At 27.3% G+C, this 17485-nt stretch overlaps 1 protein-coding gene across 1 annotated transcript; it reads left to right on the top strand.

Moving 5' to 3' along the window:
- The first annotated feature begins 443 nt into the window (after nt 1-443).
- On the top strand, nt 444-16083 carry LOC122517069 (allatostatins). Its single transcript, XM_043635400.1, has 4 exons — nt 444-543; nt 966-1016; nt 14847-15112; nt 15574-16083. Exons 3-4 carry the CDS (start codon nt 14867-14869, stop codon nt 15934-15936), a joined length of 609 nt encoding a protein of 202 aa, XP_043491335.1. The 5' UTR covers nt 444-543; nt 966-1016; nt 14847-14866; the 3' UTR covers nt 15937-16083.
- The last annotated feature ends 1402 nt before the right edge of the window (nt 16084-17485 follow it).

The raw sequence follows: 17485 nt of genomic DNA, 5'->3' as shown, positions 1-17485 counted from the left end.
AGACAAATTTGAACGAAGGAAAAAGAAAACTAATATAATTCAGAAAGAAAATAATAAAATTCACCAAAAATAAAAAAGGAGGAACGAAAAAATAAAAGGAGAAATGGAAAAGAGTAAATTTAGAAAAAATTAAGGAGAAAAACAGTCAAATTAAGGAAGGGATAAAAAAAAAGGAGAAGAAAATACAACAAAAGTATAAAAAAGTGAATAAAATTGATGAAAAAAAAGGATGACAGGGAAAGGGAAAAGGTGGAGAGGCTGGGGGGTGGGCGAAAGTAAAATTTCGAAAGAGATGGATGATTGGAGCGTAATGGTAAGGAAGAAAGAAAGAGAGAGAGAAAGAAAGATAGATATAGAGAGATAGAGTGAGATTGGAAAAGTGCGCGCGAGCATACACGCGCATGGCGTGGCGTGTGGGCACGAATACACTTATAAAAGGGTGGCGTCGCTACGCCGACGTCGTCATTTCATTCCCGCGTAGAGACAGTACGCTCGCGTTGTGTGCTTCTATTCAACTTCGAGAGGATCTCATTTTTTTTGGAGGTACGAACGAACAAAATCACAAAGATTCGAGAAAAAAAAAAACGAAAGGAAAAAAAACAAGTTAGAAAAAATCCAATCCCCCCTATCTCGCATTGCATCGAATCGTGTCGTGATAAGTTTGATCGTAGCTATACTTTTCTATTTTTTTTCTATTTTGTTTTTTCTCGGAAAAATCTCCGTCTAATTTTTTCACCCCCTTCCCCCCAGGCAATCTTGGAATTTTATTTTTCTTTTTTTATCTATTTGTTAATTTTTAATTTAAATAATAAGTTTATATTATATATATGTACAGAGAGAGAGAGAGATCTCGGACAAGTGCGGAACGAAAGAATTTGAATCTTTCCTTTTTCTATCTATATCTATTCATCTATCTATCTATCTATCTTTATCTATTGTTATTTTGTCGGTGGTGGTACTAAAAGCTAAACGTGCACCTGCCCAATTCCCATCGTCAAGTTTTCTTCCAGCAACAGGTGAGCAGATTCAATAGCTACCTCTCGATGTATCTGTTCTTCTTGCTTTTCTTCTTTCTTTTTTTCTTTTCTTCTTTCTTTTCTTTTGTCCGCAGCTTCTTCTTTTTTTCATCCTTTCAAACGACAGACGAAAGAGTTTTGTTGATTTAACAGTAATCCGTCTGTTACATGAGTTTTTAATATTTTTTTTAAGTCAATCAAATTGTAAATTACCATCCTCCACCTCCCTCAACAAAAAACAGGAGTTTTTTTAGAAAAATCAAATTGTGGAAATGTTTAAAGAAAGTAAGGTTTTAAATTTCAATAAATAAATTTGAATGGTCTTGAAAGAACAACGTATTTAGGTTGATGTAATTCGTATGTGCCTAAAAACAAAAAATGTAAAACAATTTATCTTATGATTTATTTTAGAATACAAATCATTCTAATCTAATGATAAATTATAAGATGTATTGTTTTTTGTTTGGTTCTAACTTTTTGGCTTACCATTAATCCACCGTTACCAATTATCGGCGTAATATTTAAAGGAAAATGTCTACAATGTATTTTTTTTTTTAACAAAAGTTTATCTTGAAATTTCAAAGGAACGTCCACTTGTGGAAAAATTTCGTGACCGTCGCTACAAATTTTCTCGTACAAATAAAATATAATTACCTTTGAAACATCGCGTCTCGAATAAAATAATAATAAAAGAAAAATATTCTTGCGTGTAAAATTTTCTATAGGACAATCAACAACTATGAGTACTTTTAGTATATATTTACAAAAAATTGAAAAACAATATTTAAATAAAACGTCGTTAAATGTTTGTATTAAAAATTATGAAATTTAATCGTAATGAGAAAATGGGAAAAAAAATTTGTTAATCTCGCGTAATTCTTAGTTGAAAGTTACCAATCTAATTAAACAAGTTATATCTAATTACTCAAATTTCTGTTACGATTCTAACATAATTCAACTGTGTCACGTATTCTAACTACCGAACGTTCTTATTAGAGAAATACGGCAGCAACAGGTGAACACTTTATGACTATGCTCGAGTAAAAACATTTATTTCTTAATAGCTTTACGAAGATAAGTTACTTCGTCAAATAATTTAAATGAAAATATCCTCATCCCTTGTTTACATTTATTATTAATATTTTATCAACCCTTTTTACGTGATACGTTTCTATTATGACCTTTTTTTCTGTCTGTTCAATTTCTATATTACACGTTTCTCAAATAGAAAATTAATTATTATCACGTTATACTTCAGTTAATGCTTTTTTGTTTTTACAAAATTTATTATTGATTATAATGATATTAGTTTTATACCGCAATTTTTTAAAAAATATATCATCTTTTATCTGATCTCTAAAAAGAAACTTAAGTATAATAATGAATTAAAAGAAAATAAAAAAAAGAGGTATAATAATGTGAAAATTGATGCTTTTTAATATTTATTACGATCTAATTTGTTATACCTTACGCATCCTACGTTTCTTCTTTGTATCATCTTTTATGACAATATTTCCATTTTAAAATACATACCTTGTTAAGAAAGTTATAAAGTTACAAAAGGTACCGCCGACTCTCATAAAGGAACAGCTTCATAAGTACTGGCTTAATAATCGCTCTTGACTGGTATTATTGCTGCTTTTTCGTATAGTATAGTCTGAGGTATTTCTATCCAAAAAGAGATAACGAGTGAGTGTTTTGTAAAAAGAGTAATAAAAAAAAAGGGAATAAAAGGGAAGAAAAAGAAGAAAATTGTGGAAAAAAGAAAGAAGAAGGATTATTAAACTGGCCGATTATTATACGAAGCTTGTTCTGAAACTGTAAAAAAATATTTTCGAATGATTTTCTTCAAATCAACCCTTTTTTTTATTATTTGCGTTTAAATATAAATTATAAAATGTGTCTTTAACGTTCGTTCGTTGGTTTAAGTAAGTTCTCGCGAAACATTTAGTACGCGTAAATTCTACTCGTGTTTCTAACGTCGTCGAGTCATTAGCAAGCTATTCTTGAAACGACACATTTCAAAATGTTTTACTTTTCAAAATGAAATTTTCTTCGTACGTAATTCTCATCGTCACTTGCGCTATTTCCTCTTCTTTGATTATGTTACAAGTTTACTGTATATATTATATTAACGCAACTAGAAACCAAACAGGAATTAACTTTCATATAATATATGTAAATTTGTTAAATATAAACATTTGTTAAAGTTTAATACAATGAACAATGATCCTTCATTATTACGATAATCAAATTCGATAAATGTTATAGGTGGAAAATAATGATTGTTGAAATTTGTTATACTATGATTTGTTGATTTATCGATAATACGAGAGAGAAATGACCAAAAAATAATTATATTATATGAGAATATTGTTAATGTGAAACTAATGTAAAATTAAACGAAAATGACATCACTAGCAAACTACGTTTGTCCGTTAATTTATTTTGACTTTTACGCGTTTAGATAATAATTAATAAGTCGTAGAGTATTTATTTATTTTTTATTCCTTTTAATGAAACTTATTACTGTGTCGATTAGAAAATATTAGAACGTGTGATCGTAAATTGCTTTTCTAGATTAAAAAAATGTTAAATGTTCTAATTAATATTACCAAATAAATTTTCTATTTTTTAAACGATTGTCACGTATTATGCAAATATTATATATTGTTTTTATTTACGATGAGAAATGATCGGATTTGATGCGGTAATATTTTGAATACCTTAATCTTGACATTTATTTAATTAATACTCGTTTAAAAAACTATTATTAAATTAAAATATTCGTCGAATTTGTCATTCTCATTATTTTATTACTTTAACACCGTCTTTGATAATAGTTTTTGTATAATCTATGTTAATTTTGATACTTTTTTCTTTTTCTGAAAAAAAAAGAAAAGAAAAAAATTTTACAGTATTAGCTGTAACTTATTCGTTTGCTATTATTTAATTCGAAACGAGGAATTTTCAATTAAATACCGAGTCGAGTTCATTTTAAAACTCGCGGTTACTATTAACCACGCGAGCGAGGAATAGGATCTTCTTTTAATTAAATCCATTAACCGATGAAACATCTTCGTAAATTTTTGCGATAAAAGGCTTGAAATTAATTTTGGGGTGAAAAATATTGCAACATAAATAATAATTAATTAAACAACGAGTGGATCTGCTTCTATTATTGTTGACAAAAATAATACAAATTTTTTCCTCATTTATTTATTTTTTATTTTTATGATGTTCGGACATAATATTTCAAACCTTTCGAATAAACAATACGTATCTCGCCTTCGCTTTTATTTTGTTAATTAAATCAATTTATAGCTAGGAACAATTTTTTTCTCTGTTTATTTTTTTTATTTTTAAACATCGCAACGAATTCTCATTTTAATAACGTAGTTGTCAAAGACGTTTTATTTAAAAACGTATAATAATAATAATAATAACGAAGAACGAATATAAAAATAAAAAAAAAACAGAAAATAGAAGCTAACGTTCTACGATTAAAATACTTTAAATGAAAGAATAATTTATTAAAAGTTTGCCTAAAGCTCGTAATAATCAATATAATTAAATATAACTTAGCTATGAAAAGACAATCACTTTTGTTGTATATAGTATATTTTCACTAGACGTACACGATTATTTCCTTATAAAGACAAGAAAACAAGATGGGTAAACATAAGCGCATTAAGAGGATGTATTAACAAGGTTTCATTTCACACCAGAAGAGATGCTTCCGCATCTTGAAAGAGGAATATCGATTTGACGTTAATCTCATTTCCGTGACTAAGGAAGTATTTACTATCAAACATATATAACCACTTTGTCATCATCTTTCAATAAAATCAACTATAACAACAACGTAATCTATTTTCTCACGAGTCATCTCTCTCTCTCTCTCTCTCTCTCTCTCTCTCTCTCTCTCTGTCTCCCTAATCTTAGTAAATAAAAGAAAAACAAAGATCTTTTAATTAATGGTTATTGATCTAACATTATTATACAAACTAACACATTAATATCGTATTAAAATAATGATTGGAAAAAAATATTCAATATATAATAAAATTTAATCGAAATTATATACAAGATAGTGTGTGTGAATAATTATAGAATATAAAATATATATTTTTTTGTTTTTTGTTTCTTTTTCCCAAATAATTAATTAAATCTTATACGTATTAATAGTTAAATAAATATTATACAAAGATCGGATGTAAGAAATTGTCTACGATTAGATGATTGAATTTAATATAGATTTTTACTTTAAACGTAGATAACACACGAGTCAAGGTAAAATATTTCTGATTGAAAATTGGAAAATAAATAGGAAACGAAACGTATATAAGAAATACGGAAATGGTGGAAATGATCAACGTAGTTGCCATAGATGAGAAGAAAAGTGAATGCGTAGGCGAGATGATTAATACTCTTTCCCTTTCTAACTTGGTATACCTGGTAATTGAGAGGAAGATAAGAGAGGAAAACGTTTTTCGGGCCAATAGGAAAACGAAGAACTACCTTAATTAGCAGATTCGTAGAAATTGCAATTTCGTCATCATATTTTCTTCGTCATACCCAAGTTTAATTTTAATTTTATGAAGATTTAGTTAAGATAAAAATATAAAGATAAAAACAATTAATTGGATTTTTGGTGTCAAAGTTTTACGGTCAATTAGAGTAATAAGTTAATTTTTCTTCTTTTTTTTTTTGTTTTCCAATGAGACCTTTTATCCTGTAAAGTGAAAGTCGGTGAAAGATTGAATATTAAAGTTTATTCTTGTACATTAATATTTCTTACATAACGATCGTGTGAATCTTAATATTCTCCAATTTTGGTGTTTCACATATATATAATATTTTAAAAGAAAAAAAATCTTTAATGTAATTTTGATAATCAATGAACGATAAAAAAAAAGAAGAAGACGAACATTCGAGGAAAGAAATTTTTGTTTAAAGAAAAATCCTTTAAAAATTAGAATTCCGTTGGAAGAAAAAAAGGAATAAAAAAAAGTCGTAAGAAGAATAGATGAATTGAAATAGAAAGAATATCGTTTCATGACGTTGAATTATACTCGAACATGATTTTCCTCTTCTGCTGAATTGTAATAATCCGAGATATGATGTCAGAGTAAAATCGAAAAAATATATTGGAAAGAATTGTATTCACAGATCGATGATATCATCCGATAATTCATAGAGAAGACTAATGTAAGGATCGTGAAATAGAACATTTTTTTTTATATAATCATTATCACCATCATTATCATCCTGAAAGAACCTTTTATACAATAATAATAATAATATTAATTGAATATTCTTTTGCTAACGTATCGCAATAATTTCTTTTTTTTTGTTCTCTAAGAAAATTATCTTTTTTATGTTTTTTTCACGTGGTGTCTATTCACACACTCGAACGAATTATATTTATTCGAATAAGCACTTGAGAATATTGAAAGAGACATAAATATTAAATCGTAGTAACGAATATATGTAAGATTTGCATATGAATATCAAAAGACGCCATTAAAATTGTCAATGAGAGAGGAAGAGAAAGAGAAAGAGTATCGGATGGCAGACTGATGATGAAGGATCGTTTTACAACGAGAGAACGAAATCGGGGTGGGCGGGGTATAGGGGATGTAAGGGCTGATTGCAAACTAAAATGAACCTTTTTTTTACCAACTACTTTTCTTTATATCTTCAAAGCGTTTCGTAATATTATTAAAAAACATAAATCATTTTCCCCTGATCTTTTTGTATTTCTCTCTCTCTCTCTCTTTCTATTTTTTTATTTTCTTAAAACTACATTAGTATATAAAAAAAAATAAGAAGAAGCCGAACGTAAGAGAAATATATATATATATTTTTATATTTTTATATGAAGAAAGAGAAGAAAAGGAAAGTAATAATAATGAAAAGAAAAGAAAAGAAAAAAAGGAAAGTTATGAAGAATTCCTCGTAAAGTATATTGATTCAATGGACTTCATAGGAGCAAAAAATACGCATAACAATGAGAATAACAATTGATAGTTCTTTTATTATATAAAGAAATAAAAATATTGAATATTATTAAAATTCTCTGACAAAAGAATTTTAATGAATAGCAGAAGCTCGGTTTTTTTTCAACTATTGTTATTCTACTTTTGGTTTAGTTGATCAAGTTTGTATTATTTCTTTCGTATTATAGTATACAGTATTTTTTTTTTTTTATAATAATTATTACTATTCCTTTTCTTTCTTTTTTGTTTTATTCCGTCTTGGTTTATGGAAATTTTTAAACGTCTGACAATTTACGAATACATATACATACATATATATATAAAAATATATTAGTTTTTCTTAAAATTGCAATTTAAGTAACAAATGGTTAACTACTTTTTTCCCGTATAACGAGTATACTCGTTAATCACGGCTAATTGATTAAAAAAAGTGCTAACAAATTAATTGCCGAAAATATAAACTTCGTAATCAGAATAAAAGTCTACTTTTACCTGTTAAAATTATAATCATAAATTACTTAATCAACATCATTACCTGCGTATTAAATAAACATTTCGAATCACGTCGAAGTGTTCGGTATTGTGTATTCTAACGATTATGATAACGATGTTCATAAATGTGTATATTACAATAAAAACATAAACGGGAGATAAGGTATGGAAATAGTATGCAAAAATCGGCATTATTACGTGGCTAATCATTAGATCTTTGTTGTTGTTATTTCCCTCTTCTTCAATAATATTCTATAAAAGAAAATGAAAGAAAGAGAAAAGAAAAAGTATTAAAAGGGAAACAAAGTTGGCATCGTTATACCATTTCATAAAATATATAGTGTTTAATTTCAAAAAACGTGATAATAGGATAAAAAAAATAATGGAACGAAATATTATATATTACATAGATACATAACACACACACACACACATATTAAATATAATGCTGTTTTTATTCGATATCATAAATTAAAGTTATTGTTTAATGATATTAATTACACTAACAATAAGATAAATGAATTTCTAAAGTAATAATTTACTTTTAAAAATGTAATTTACATTATTATTTTCATCAAATCATATTGTATAATATTGTTCGAATTTAACTGACGATAGAGTAATAGTTTTTTTTTGGTCCAACTATACGTAAAGTAAAGAAAATCGTTAATTATAAACAAACAAAAAGGATTTTTTCCTCGTTTAAAAATTTGTTCACGTATTATTATGGCCAACATTTTACGGTATAACCCTGAAATATGTGTATTTAGAGAAAAAGTATATATACTTGACAACACGTGGCTAACGTGCACGTGATTTAGGGTCGTATGTAAGTAACAGATGTGTTATATATCGTAATAACTCAATCGTTGTGGGTCACAGGGATTTTCTGATACTTGTAAGGCATCGGTTGAAATACTATTGTGTTTTTTCCTTCAATCTATGTATAATACACATACATATATGTGCGTTTAACATAATGATAAATATTCTTTTAACGTTTAGATATTCCATTGAATACGATCTTATGTTAGTTTTTTTTTCTGTTTATATTATATACCTACAATAATTCATTCTACGACGAACGGTATACTTAACTTTCAATGATTTGAAAAAGAAAATATTATTGTAATAATAAATAAATATAATATATAATATTATAATATATATATTTTCGATTTGTTGTTTATCACGTCCAAAAATAAAATTATTGATAAATGTATCGCAGGGAAGTTGGACAGGATAAGAATTTAGAACTTTATATTTCGATCTTATTGAACGTTTCGTCCTTTCATTGGCACTTCTTCAGCAACTCGATCGTTAAAGAGTTCAGAGTCTCTTATATATTATTACAAAGACATATATATATTCTTATATTTTTTTAAATAATAAAATTGTACTTAGCATATCTATAAATCGTGTTTAAAACACGTGTTTCAATTTAACGATTTATGATATAATGAGGTATGATATATAAAAATATATTGATAATGAAAATAATACGATTCCTTAGAAAGATATTAAAGATATTACATATTCTATTACAAGTGAAGAATCTAAAAGTAAAAGATAACGTCAACGTAGTAAGATAGATAGTTAAAGAGACCCGTTATGAAAGATTTATAAGCTGCATATACACGTTGTGTTCCGCGATCAAAGAACTTCGAGATAAAAAAGAAAAGAAAAGAAAAAAAAAGATAGATAGAGAGAGAGAGAAAGAGAGAGAGAGAGAGAGAGAGAGAGAAAGAGATGAACAGTAATACAAGCTAATGAAATTGATAATAAGATGAATCTAGAACAAGGAGGATAATAAAAGTAAAATAAGAAACGAAGAAATATTATATATTATCAAATGATTTTACTTTATCATAATCGCATACGATCCTAATCATAAAAATCCTAAAATAAAAATCCTGAGACAGTGTAGAATAATGTTATTATAATCGATAAGTGTTACACTATGTGTAATCTTGTTGGCTACTTTATCGCAATAAAAGATAGAAAGAAATACACACACAAATACAAAACACACACACACGCACACATATACATAAAAAAAGAAAAGAATAGAAAAGAAATTCATGGGGTTCCAAGGCGTGAGAAGGAAACGAAATTTCATTTTCCTTTGGGGGAAGAAAAAAGGAAAATATATATATTCGAAAGGAAATGACTCACGTTTTCCTAACCTGATGAGATATCTTCATCTTGTGTGGAGGACCTGGTGAGTGATTTCCTAGAGAGAGTAAGGATCTACTCTTCCCTTTCACAAGCACTCCTTTTTACGATGACAAATTTCGTAGTAATTACCACTTTTGGTGATGCAATCTTCTCGAACAACCACTTTTCTCGATTAGACCAAAAAAGACTTTATCTCATGTTTCTTTTTCTTTTTCTTTCTTCGTTCGGTCAACCATGTTTTTTCTTTTCTTTTTCTATTTAAACAACCTGGAGAGGTTATTTAGACGTCAAGAACGTGAATATTGCGAATAAGATTCGAATCAAATTAAAGTCGGTTCTTGCAACGTTGAAATCTCTTGCAGAAATTGTCGGTTGAATAAATTAAGATTAAAAGAGACAACTCGTTAATATTTTATTAACATTCATTTGCGAACGTTCGAACGGAGAATAATCGCTGTGTATTCTGAAAATATAAATAATATTTCAATAATATATTTTATCGAGATTATATTCAATTTATTACGAATAAAATATTAGCAACGATTATAAATAATATCAGTATTTTTTTTTCTATAGAAAAAATGTTTCCTATATATTATATAATAAATAATACTAATATTTTTTTTTTTTTATTGAAAACCAATTGTATTTTATATCTAACCGAATAACGTTGCATAAATATCTTGTTCCAAAGGTGCAATATAAAAAGAAAAAAACGAATAAAATTCTTTCGAGTTGGTTTAACATTACTTTTACGATTTTGTCTTCTTCTCTTCTTCTTTTTTCACTCTAGCGAGAAAAACGAATTTTTTTTTTTCCGATCCTTTTGACAATCGTGATGTTTTTAAGAACCCCCGTATGAAAACGTACAAAGTTAAGATCTTCGCTCGCTTACATCCCTTAAAAAAAATATATCGGTATAAAGAATAATCACGTCGTTTGAAAACGATTTTTCACAGTCGAATTCAGGACGCAATTCTAGCTCGTTATTTTACACGATAAACTCGACGATGTTCACGTTTAACGAGGGTTGTGACGAAGTAACGACAGATATACACACACACACTTTTTTCTCAACCTTATTTTCTCAGCAAACATCATTTCGTAATCTCTCGTCTCATAAAAGTTCGAGAGCAACTTTAGTATTGAATGTCGAGATAATGTTACACGCGAGAAACTAAATTTTCTACCTTCCTTCATTCCCAATCGTCATTCGTTCTTATCAACGATATTTTCTTTCCATTTTGCGTAAAAATATTTCTTTTTTTTCTACAATTTATAATTTCATGAAATATTCTCAAAAAATTTATTTTATATTTATATTTAAGTGAAATTTGTAATTAAATTATTTTTTAACAATAAACAATAAAGTCGTTACGAGTATTCACGTTCAAAAATTAATAAGGATTAAACGTAGTTGCGATGAACATAATTTTACTGATGATCTATTCAATCTGCAAAAAAAAAAGAATAATAATTTCTTCAAAAACTGTATAAAAGAGTGAAATATAGTTTTATATATTTGAACAAAACAAGAGAATATCAAATATAATACCATAAAGAATGAAATATATGAGGAAATAAAATCGAAAAAGAAAAAAAGAAAAAGAAGTAAAATAAAAAAAATAAAAGGAAGGAAGTAAGGAAGGAAGGAAGGAAGGAAAAAAAAGAATAAATAAGAGGATCGACTTTTCAGGAAATAATTCTTATCTAGTCAAAAATTTAGCCCACGTATTCGTTTCTTGGATTTGAGGTTAAGCCTACAGTGGGTCAGGGAGGTCACGTGATAGGACAAACCGAAAAGGAGGATATCTTCCTTCGCTGGGATTCAGGGTCAAATATTGAAGGATCTACCCAATGGGGATTTAGGTTTTACCACTCAATAGATTCGGGGTTAACCATTGCCCAATCTTAGTGGTTTTGTCATCTCTGGTTTCATCTCATCTTCTCTCTTCATCTATTTGTCTGTCTGTCTGTCTGTCCTTCTCACTTTCTCTTTCATTGGTTCACCAACCACCAAAGCTTTTAAGCTTGGTATTACTCTGATTCGCTTTGTCCTTCTGATTACGAAACAACTGCATAATAGCCTATGTACTCCGGTTATATTATAGTTCTCGTAATACTACTCTATTGTAATATTTGATTAATGAAAACAATTAAGTTTCTTCGTTACTTTTAAAATTTTCTTTCTTTTTATTTTAAACGATTATAAGATAGTTATAAATAATTTTGCCTGATGTTCATAAGTAAGTCAATTTGTTCCGTTATCGGTTCGATAGTATAAATATTTTCTCAAAAGTTGGTTTGTCGAATTGTAAAAATAATTTTACGAGTATTCTCTCGGAATGAAAGGCATTTTTGAGTCAATTATTTTAACCCACCGTAATTAAAGATTCATTACATTTGAAATGAAAAGTATATAATACATTGTAATTTTTTTCTTGAACTAATTCCTCTTGTATTATTGCGTTCTCGTTAAAGGAATTAAAAAAGATCAAATTAAAGAAATAAAAAAGTAAGACGTTGCTTGAATGATTCATGCTGCTCGTTAGCACGCGAAAAATATATTTTTACGACGAGAAAATTAAACTTGAGCAACACACGAGAAACGTGGAATATATTATTTATTTATTATTCCTATTCATTTTTCATGTAAATTAAACGTAAACAATAATCGAGTTTTCTAAATACGCGAACTCATAAAATTCTAATTAACTTACAACGACGAAGGAAGAAATTTGCATCCGATCATTTAGTTTACGTATTTCACTTTAGTTAGTTTCTTTAACGCGTATAATTAATTGAAACTTCTCTCTCTAATTCGTGTCCTAGTGTAAGTATACATATTTTTGCACGACTAATTTCAAAGAGAATAGATAACGTTGCAACTCGTTGGGTCGAATGAAATAAGGAGTTAATTAATTGTAAGATTTAAAAATATCAACGTTTTCGTGAATTCAAAGATTAATTCGAAAATCAGAAGAAGAAAACAATGAAATATACTTCAATCCGAAATGTATTGAAACATCGAAAAAAAATGAAATAAATATTTTACAATCGTATACGGTTTACGTTTAATGCGACGTACAATTTCGTTAGGCGACCTAACGAAACTTCGTCGAACTTTCAGAAATGTGTAATGCGATTCTCTATATTCTAGGGATAAGCTGGAATTTAGTTAAGAATATTTGACACGTCTCATAAACACATACAGACACGCACACAGATGTGTTGAAGTAAGGGCAATATCCAACGAAAGTATCCCAGAAGTTAACAGAGAAACTAGTTTGGCTTTGAAACGACAATCTCGTACCTACCATCGATGTCGAAGAAACTTTTAATATTCATAGAAATTTGAAATACTGTAATGACCATATTTACTACATAGCTTCATAATACATACATACATATTACATACATACTACATATACATATATACATCTATTAACGGGGGAAAATTGCAACAGAATTCTTTATGAAAGTATCATTTCAAAAAATAAAGCATTTTTAAGCTATATTTTCTTTTGTTTTATAATAACGAATATGTACTTTTTAATTAGAAATTATTTGTTCACGTTGGGACAGTTTAATTTCTTTTTATGTTAATCTTCGGGATACTTTTTTCTATAAGAAATATTTCAAAGATTAATAATTTAGATAATTAAAATATCAATTTATGTTATGTAAAAAATTAGTGCATAAAATGGATGTAGGATTCGTGAAAAAATTGGGCCGTTGGACAGACTGGACCGGGATTCGAACCCGGATCTTCCGCTTTCCGAGCGACTGCTCTTTAACCAATTAAGCTATCCAGGGCCCACCGTCCAATCTCCTCACGAACGCCTACTTAAGTGTTTGGCCTGGAGGTGCTCGCATCCCACATGGATTAAAAAAAAGAATGAAGAACATTGTTACAAGTGTTCCATATAAAAAAAACTTTACCTCTTTAATTTAATTACGATTTTAATTTGGCGTAGATGTTTATTTAAATTTTGTTCTATTATTCTTTTTTTTTGTTAAATTGATTTTGCAAAGGGTTAATAATTATTGCGATTAATACGTGTAAGAAAAACATTCAGTTTGATTTGATAACTAATTTAATGGATAACTGTGAGAGAAAAGTGATTCAATCTGATGAACGAACGATAATAATTAAAACGATGAATAATTATAAATAATTAATTAAATTAAATATTGTTGTAATATTAAAACGAATAATATTCTTACGTACCATGCGTTGAATCCGACTTGTGTACAATAAGAAGGCCGAATTGTAACTGTCTCTCGAGTGTTTACACCTCGAAATAAAATAGGAAACATTACAATGAAATAGGCATAAACATAGTTTGCTTTTGAAAAGGTAGGTGACTGTTAGAAGATTTGTTTTCTTTTTTTAATTCGTGCGATGATTCGATCGATCATCAATTTTTCAAACGTATTTATTCCTTTATTATATTTTATATCAAACCTGTTTTATTAATTCTTTTTTGTTTTTTTATCGTAAATAACATATTCAACTGACTGACGTAATTAATTATTACCATAATTAATTTTACTTCGTAATCTTCCAAAAAGAGTAGACGAAATGGTAACACTTTCTCGAACGAATTTATTGTTTCTTTTTAACAAATATAAATCTATACTTCTTAATAATTTTCATTATAAACGAATAAAATAGACGATAATTTATTATAATAATAATAAAAAGATATGACACATATCAATTTCAATTGACTATTACTTTTTACTATTATAATTGAACTTGTATATCATAAATAATTCTAATGACATAAATATATTTAATAATATATTAAATTATATTATGTAATATTTAAATATATAAAAATAAATATAAATAACAGTTCACATACACATGCACAGTCAATTATCTAAAAAAAAATAAAAAACATATAGAATTCATATAAACGTTATTCGGATTTAATTATTAAAACAATTTCATCGTATGTAATTGATTTAAGACATCATTTTTCCATTTTCTATTTTTTTTTTAAAATAGTATTCTTGAAGGGTATAATGCTTATCATACGATTGATTCAATTTACCATACACGATGGTAAACTTTAGGTTTCCACATAAGTTAGTTAAAGTTTTCCGTAGAAAATCGATATCGATATCTTATGCATCTTCTGTTTTACAGTATTGTCTTCGAGAGAAAAGATGATGACGTTGAATGTGATCGTATTCATAATGTTCGCTATTCTCGAGGGAACTGTTCTTGCAATGGAAGAACCTTCTTCTTCCTCTTCGTCCACTCACACCCAACGTTTCAGTCAAGCGATATCGGATCTGGTTTTCGATGAACCACCAGAGAAAAGGGCATATACCTATGTTTCCGAATATAAAAGGTTGCCGGTTTATAATTTTGGTCTTGGAAAACGATGGGCAGATGCTAGCGATGGCAAGGTAACGTTTTATTATTTTATTCAATGCAATATATATCATTGAAATTATTTACAAAATTCATTATTATAAATATATATTTTTCATGATTATTCGCGTTTTTATTAATTCAGTATACAATTTTTATTAGACAATATTTTCTTCCTTTTCTTTCTTTTTCATTTTATTACATATTACATATAAACGAAATACTTTTTTTTCCAATTAAATATATATAATATCAATTGAAATGTTTAATGATCCTAAAATATTATGTTTTTCATGTTCTAAAAATTGGAAAATATAGTAATTAATAATAAGAATACGAATATTCCTGGAATTTACTGTATATGATTTAAAAAAAAAGTGTTACCGTTCTAAATAATAATTAAATATTTTTCAATGAACAATTTCAATACAAAATAATAAGAATCTATTTTAATTCAATAATAATAATAATTCTTTATATATTCTTTTTACTTTAGCGAGGAAAACCATTCTCTTTTGGACTTGGAAAAAGAATAAAACCATACAGTTTTGGTCTTGGTAAACGAAACGATAATCAATTCGAATATCAACCATCAAGAAGGAGTTTAGATTATTTGCCAGTTGAAGCCTATGAAAGATATTTAACACGTGATAACGATGACGATCAATTAATGGATTACATTCAAGAAAAACGTGGCAATCGTTTGTACAATTTTGGCCTTGGAAAAAGAGATTGGAACGTAGTATCACCATTAGATGACTCAATGCCAACAGGTAAACGGCCTAAGGACGTTGCCGAACAAAGATATATGTTCGGTTTGGGAAAGAGGATGCTGGAAGAAGAGGATACTGTTCAATAAAAAAAAAAAAAAGAAAAATAACTTAAACTTATCTCGAAATCGTATCATTCCGATGATGATGTCGCACGGGAATGTTTTTTTCTCTTCTATTTCATTAATACCATATCTATTTTTAATTATTAATTAATTTTAAAGGAAAATATTATTATTATATATATACGAAAAGGTATAAAGAAAAAAAAAAGAAAAGCAATCGTAATCGAAAAAAAAAAAATAAGTCCGATCATCGTTTGATTTTATTTTTTTTTTGTGTCATTAATTATTTCACTTTTAAATCTTATCATCATCGTTCGCGAAAGCGTTAAATTACGGATTTTTGCTTAAATATATTTACATACATATGTATATAAATACATAGGGTAGATGTATTGGTGAATGATCGCTGCATTAAAAGAAATATATTAATTATTGATACATGAACGATTATACATGTGTTCAAATTTATTTACCGATAATTTTATTTTATCGTTTCTTTTCTTAATCGAATCTAATTATTAATTGTAATTAACCTTATTCTTCTTGTTTTTTATTCTTCTATTTTTAGTTTAATAAAAATGTATTATAATAGTAAACAACGTAGTATTTATTTTATATTATAATATTATTGATCATTACTTTCAAATAAGAAACATTTTGTTACCCTAGCAACGATAACGCTCATTTACTAATACTCCCGTCCTATGTGTAATTAAACAAAAAAAATTAAATTATTTTATTGAAACTATGACTAGAAAAAGAAAGATACTTGTCGTTTAACAATCATCGAGGAAAGAAACAATAAAAGGAAAGAAAAATGTAATGTTTTCTTATTATATTATTTAATAGATTATTATTATTATTGTTATAAACAATTTATCGAAATTCACGATACCTCGATTATCTGATCGAATGAAATAAAACAAAAATCTCTTTCCACTATCCTTACTATTAAAAATTATTCAATATGTATATTTATATGTATATAAATTTATTTCTTGTCTGATATTGTGTTTATTTAATATATAAATTTAAGTAAAGCATCTTATACAAAACTATAACGAATGAAACATGGGTCATAATATTAATAAAAATTTGTTTTTATTCAATAAATATAAATCTAAAGTTAATAACGTTAATCTCTTTGCACAAATATATAAAAATTGAATTTAACAAAATGCAAAGTAAATTTGTTCTTGTATCATTAACGAACAATTCGTTAATTGGTTCGATTATACGTAGTGCCAAAATAATGAAATAATAAAAAGAAAAATATTTATGATTGTAATTATATCTCGAGTGTGTCAACCAAAATAAATCTTATAATCTTCTTTTCGTCATATTTGATTTTTTTTCGTACTATTTTCTATTCGATTGAACAATACCCTTAAAACTGTTTTTCTTTTTCTCGAGTGTCACGATGAATTTTATTCAAAATATTTGAACGGTGGTATTATTTATAATCGGGTTTGATCGATTGAAAGGTTTTCCGTTTGAAATAAATGAGCGATAAAATAATCAAGTAGGTGGTGGTAATAATCGATTATCTGTTACGCCCACTTACGGTATATAT

Source organism: Polistes fuscatus, unplaced genomic scaffold (assembly GCF_010416935.1).
Source record: "Polistes fuscatus isolate 324 unplaced genomic scaffold, CU_Pfus_HIC Scaffold2, whole genome shotgun sequence".
Lineage (NCBI taxonomy): Eukaryota > Metazoa > Arthropoda > Insecta > Hymenoptera > Vespidae > Polistes > Polistes fuscatus.
This window is presented reverse-complemented; position numbering and strand designations above follow the sequence as displayed.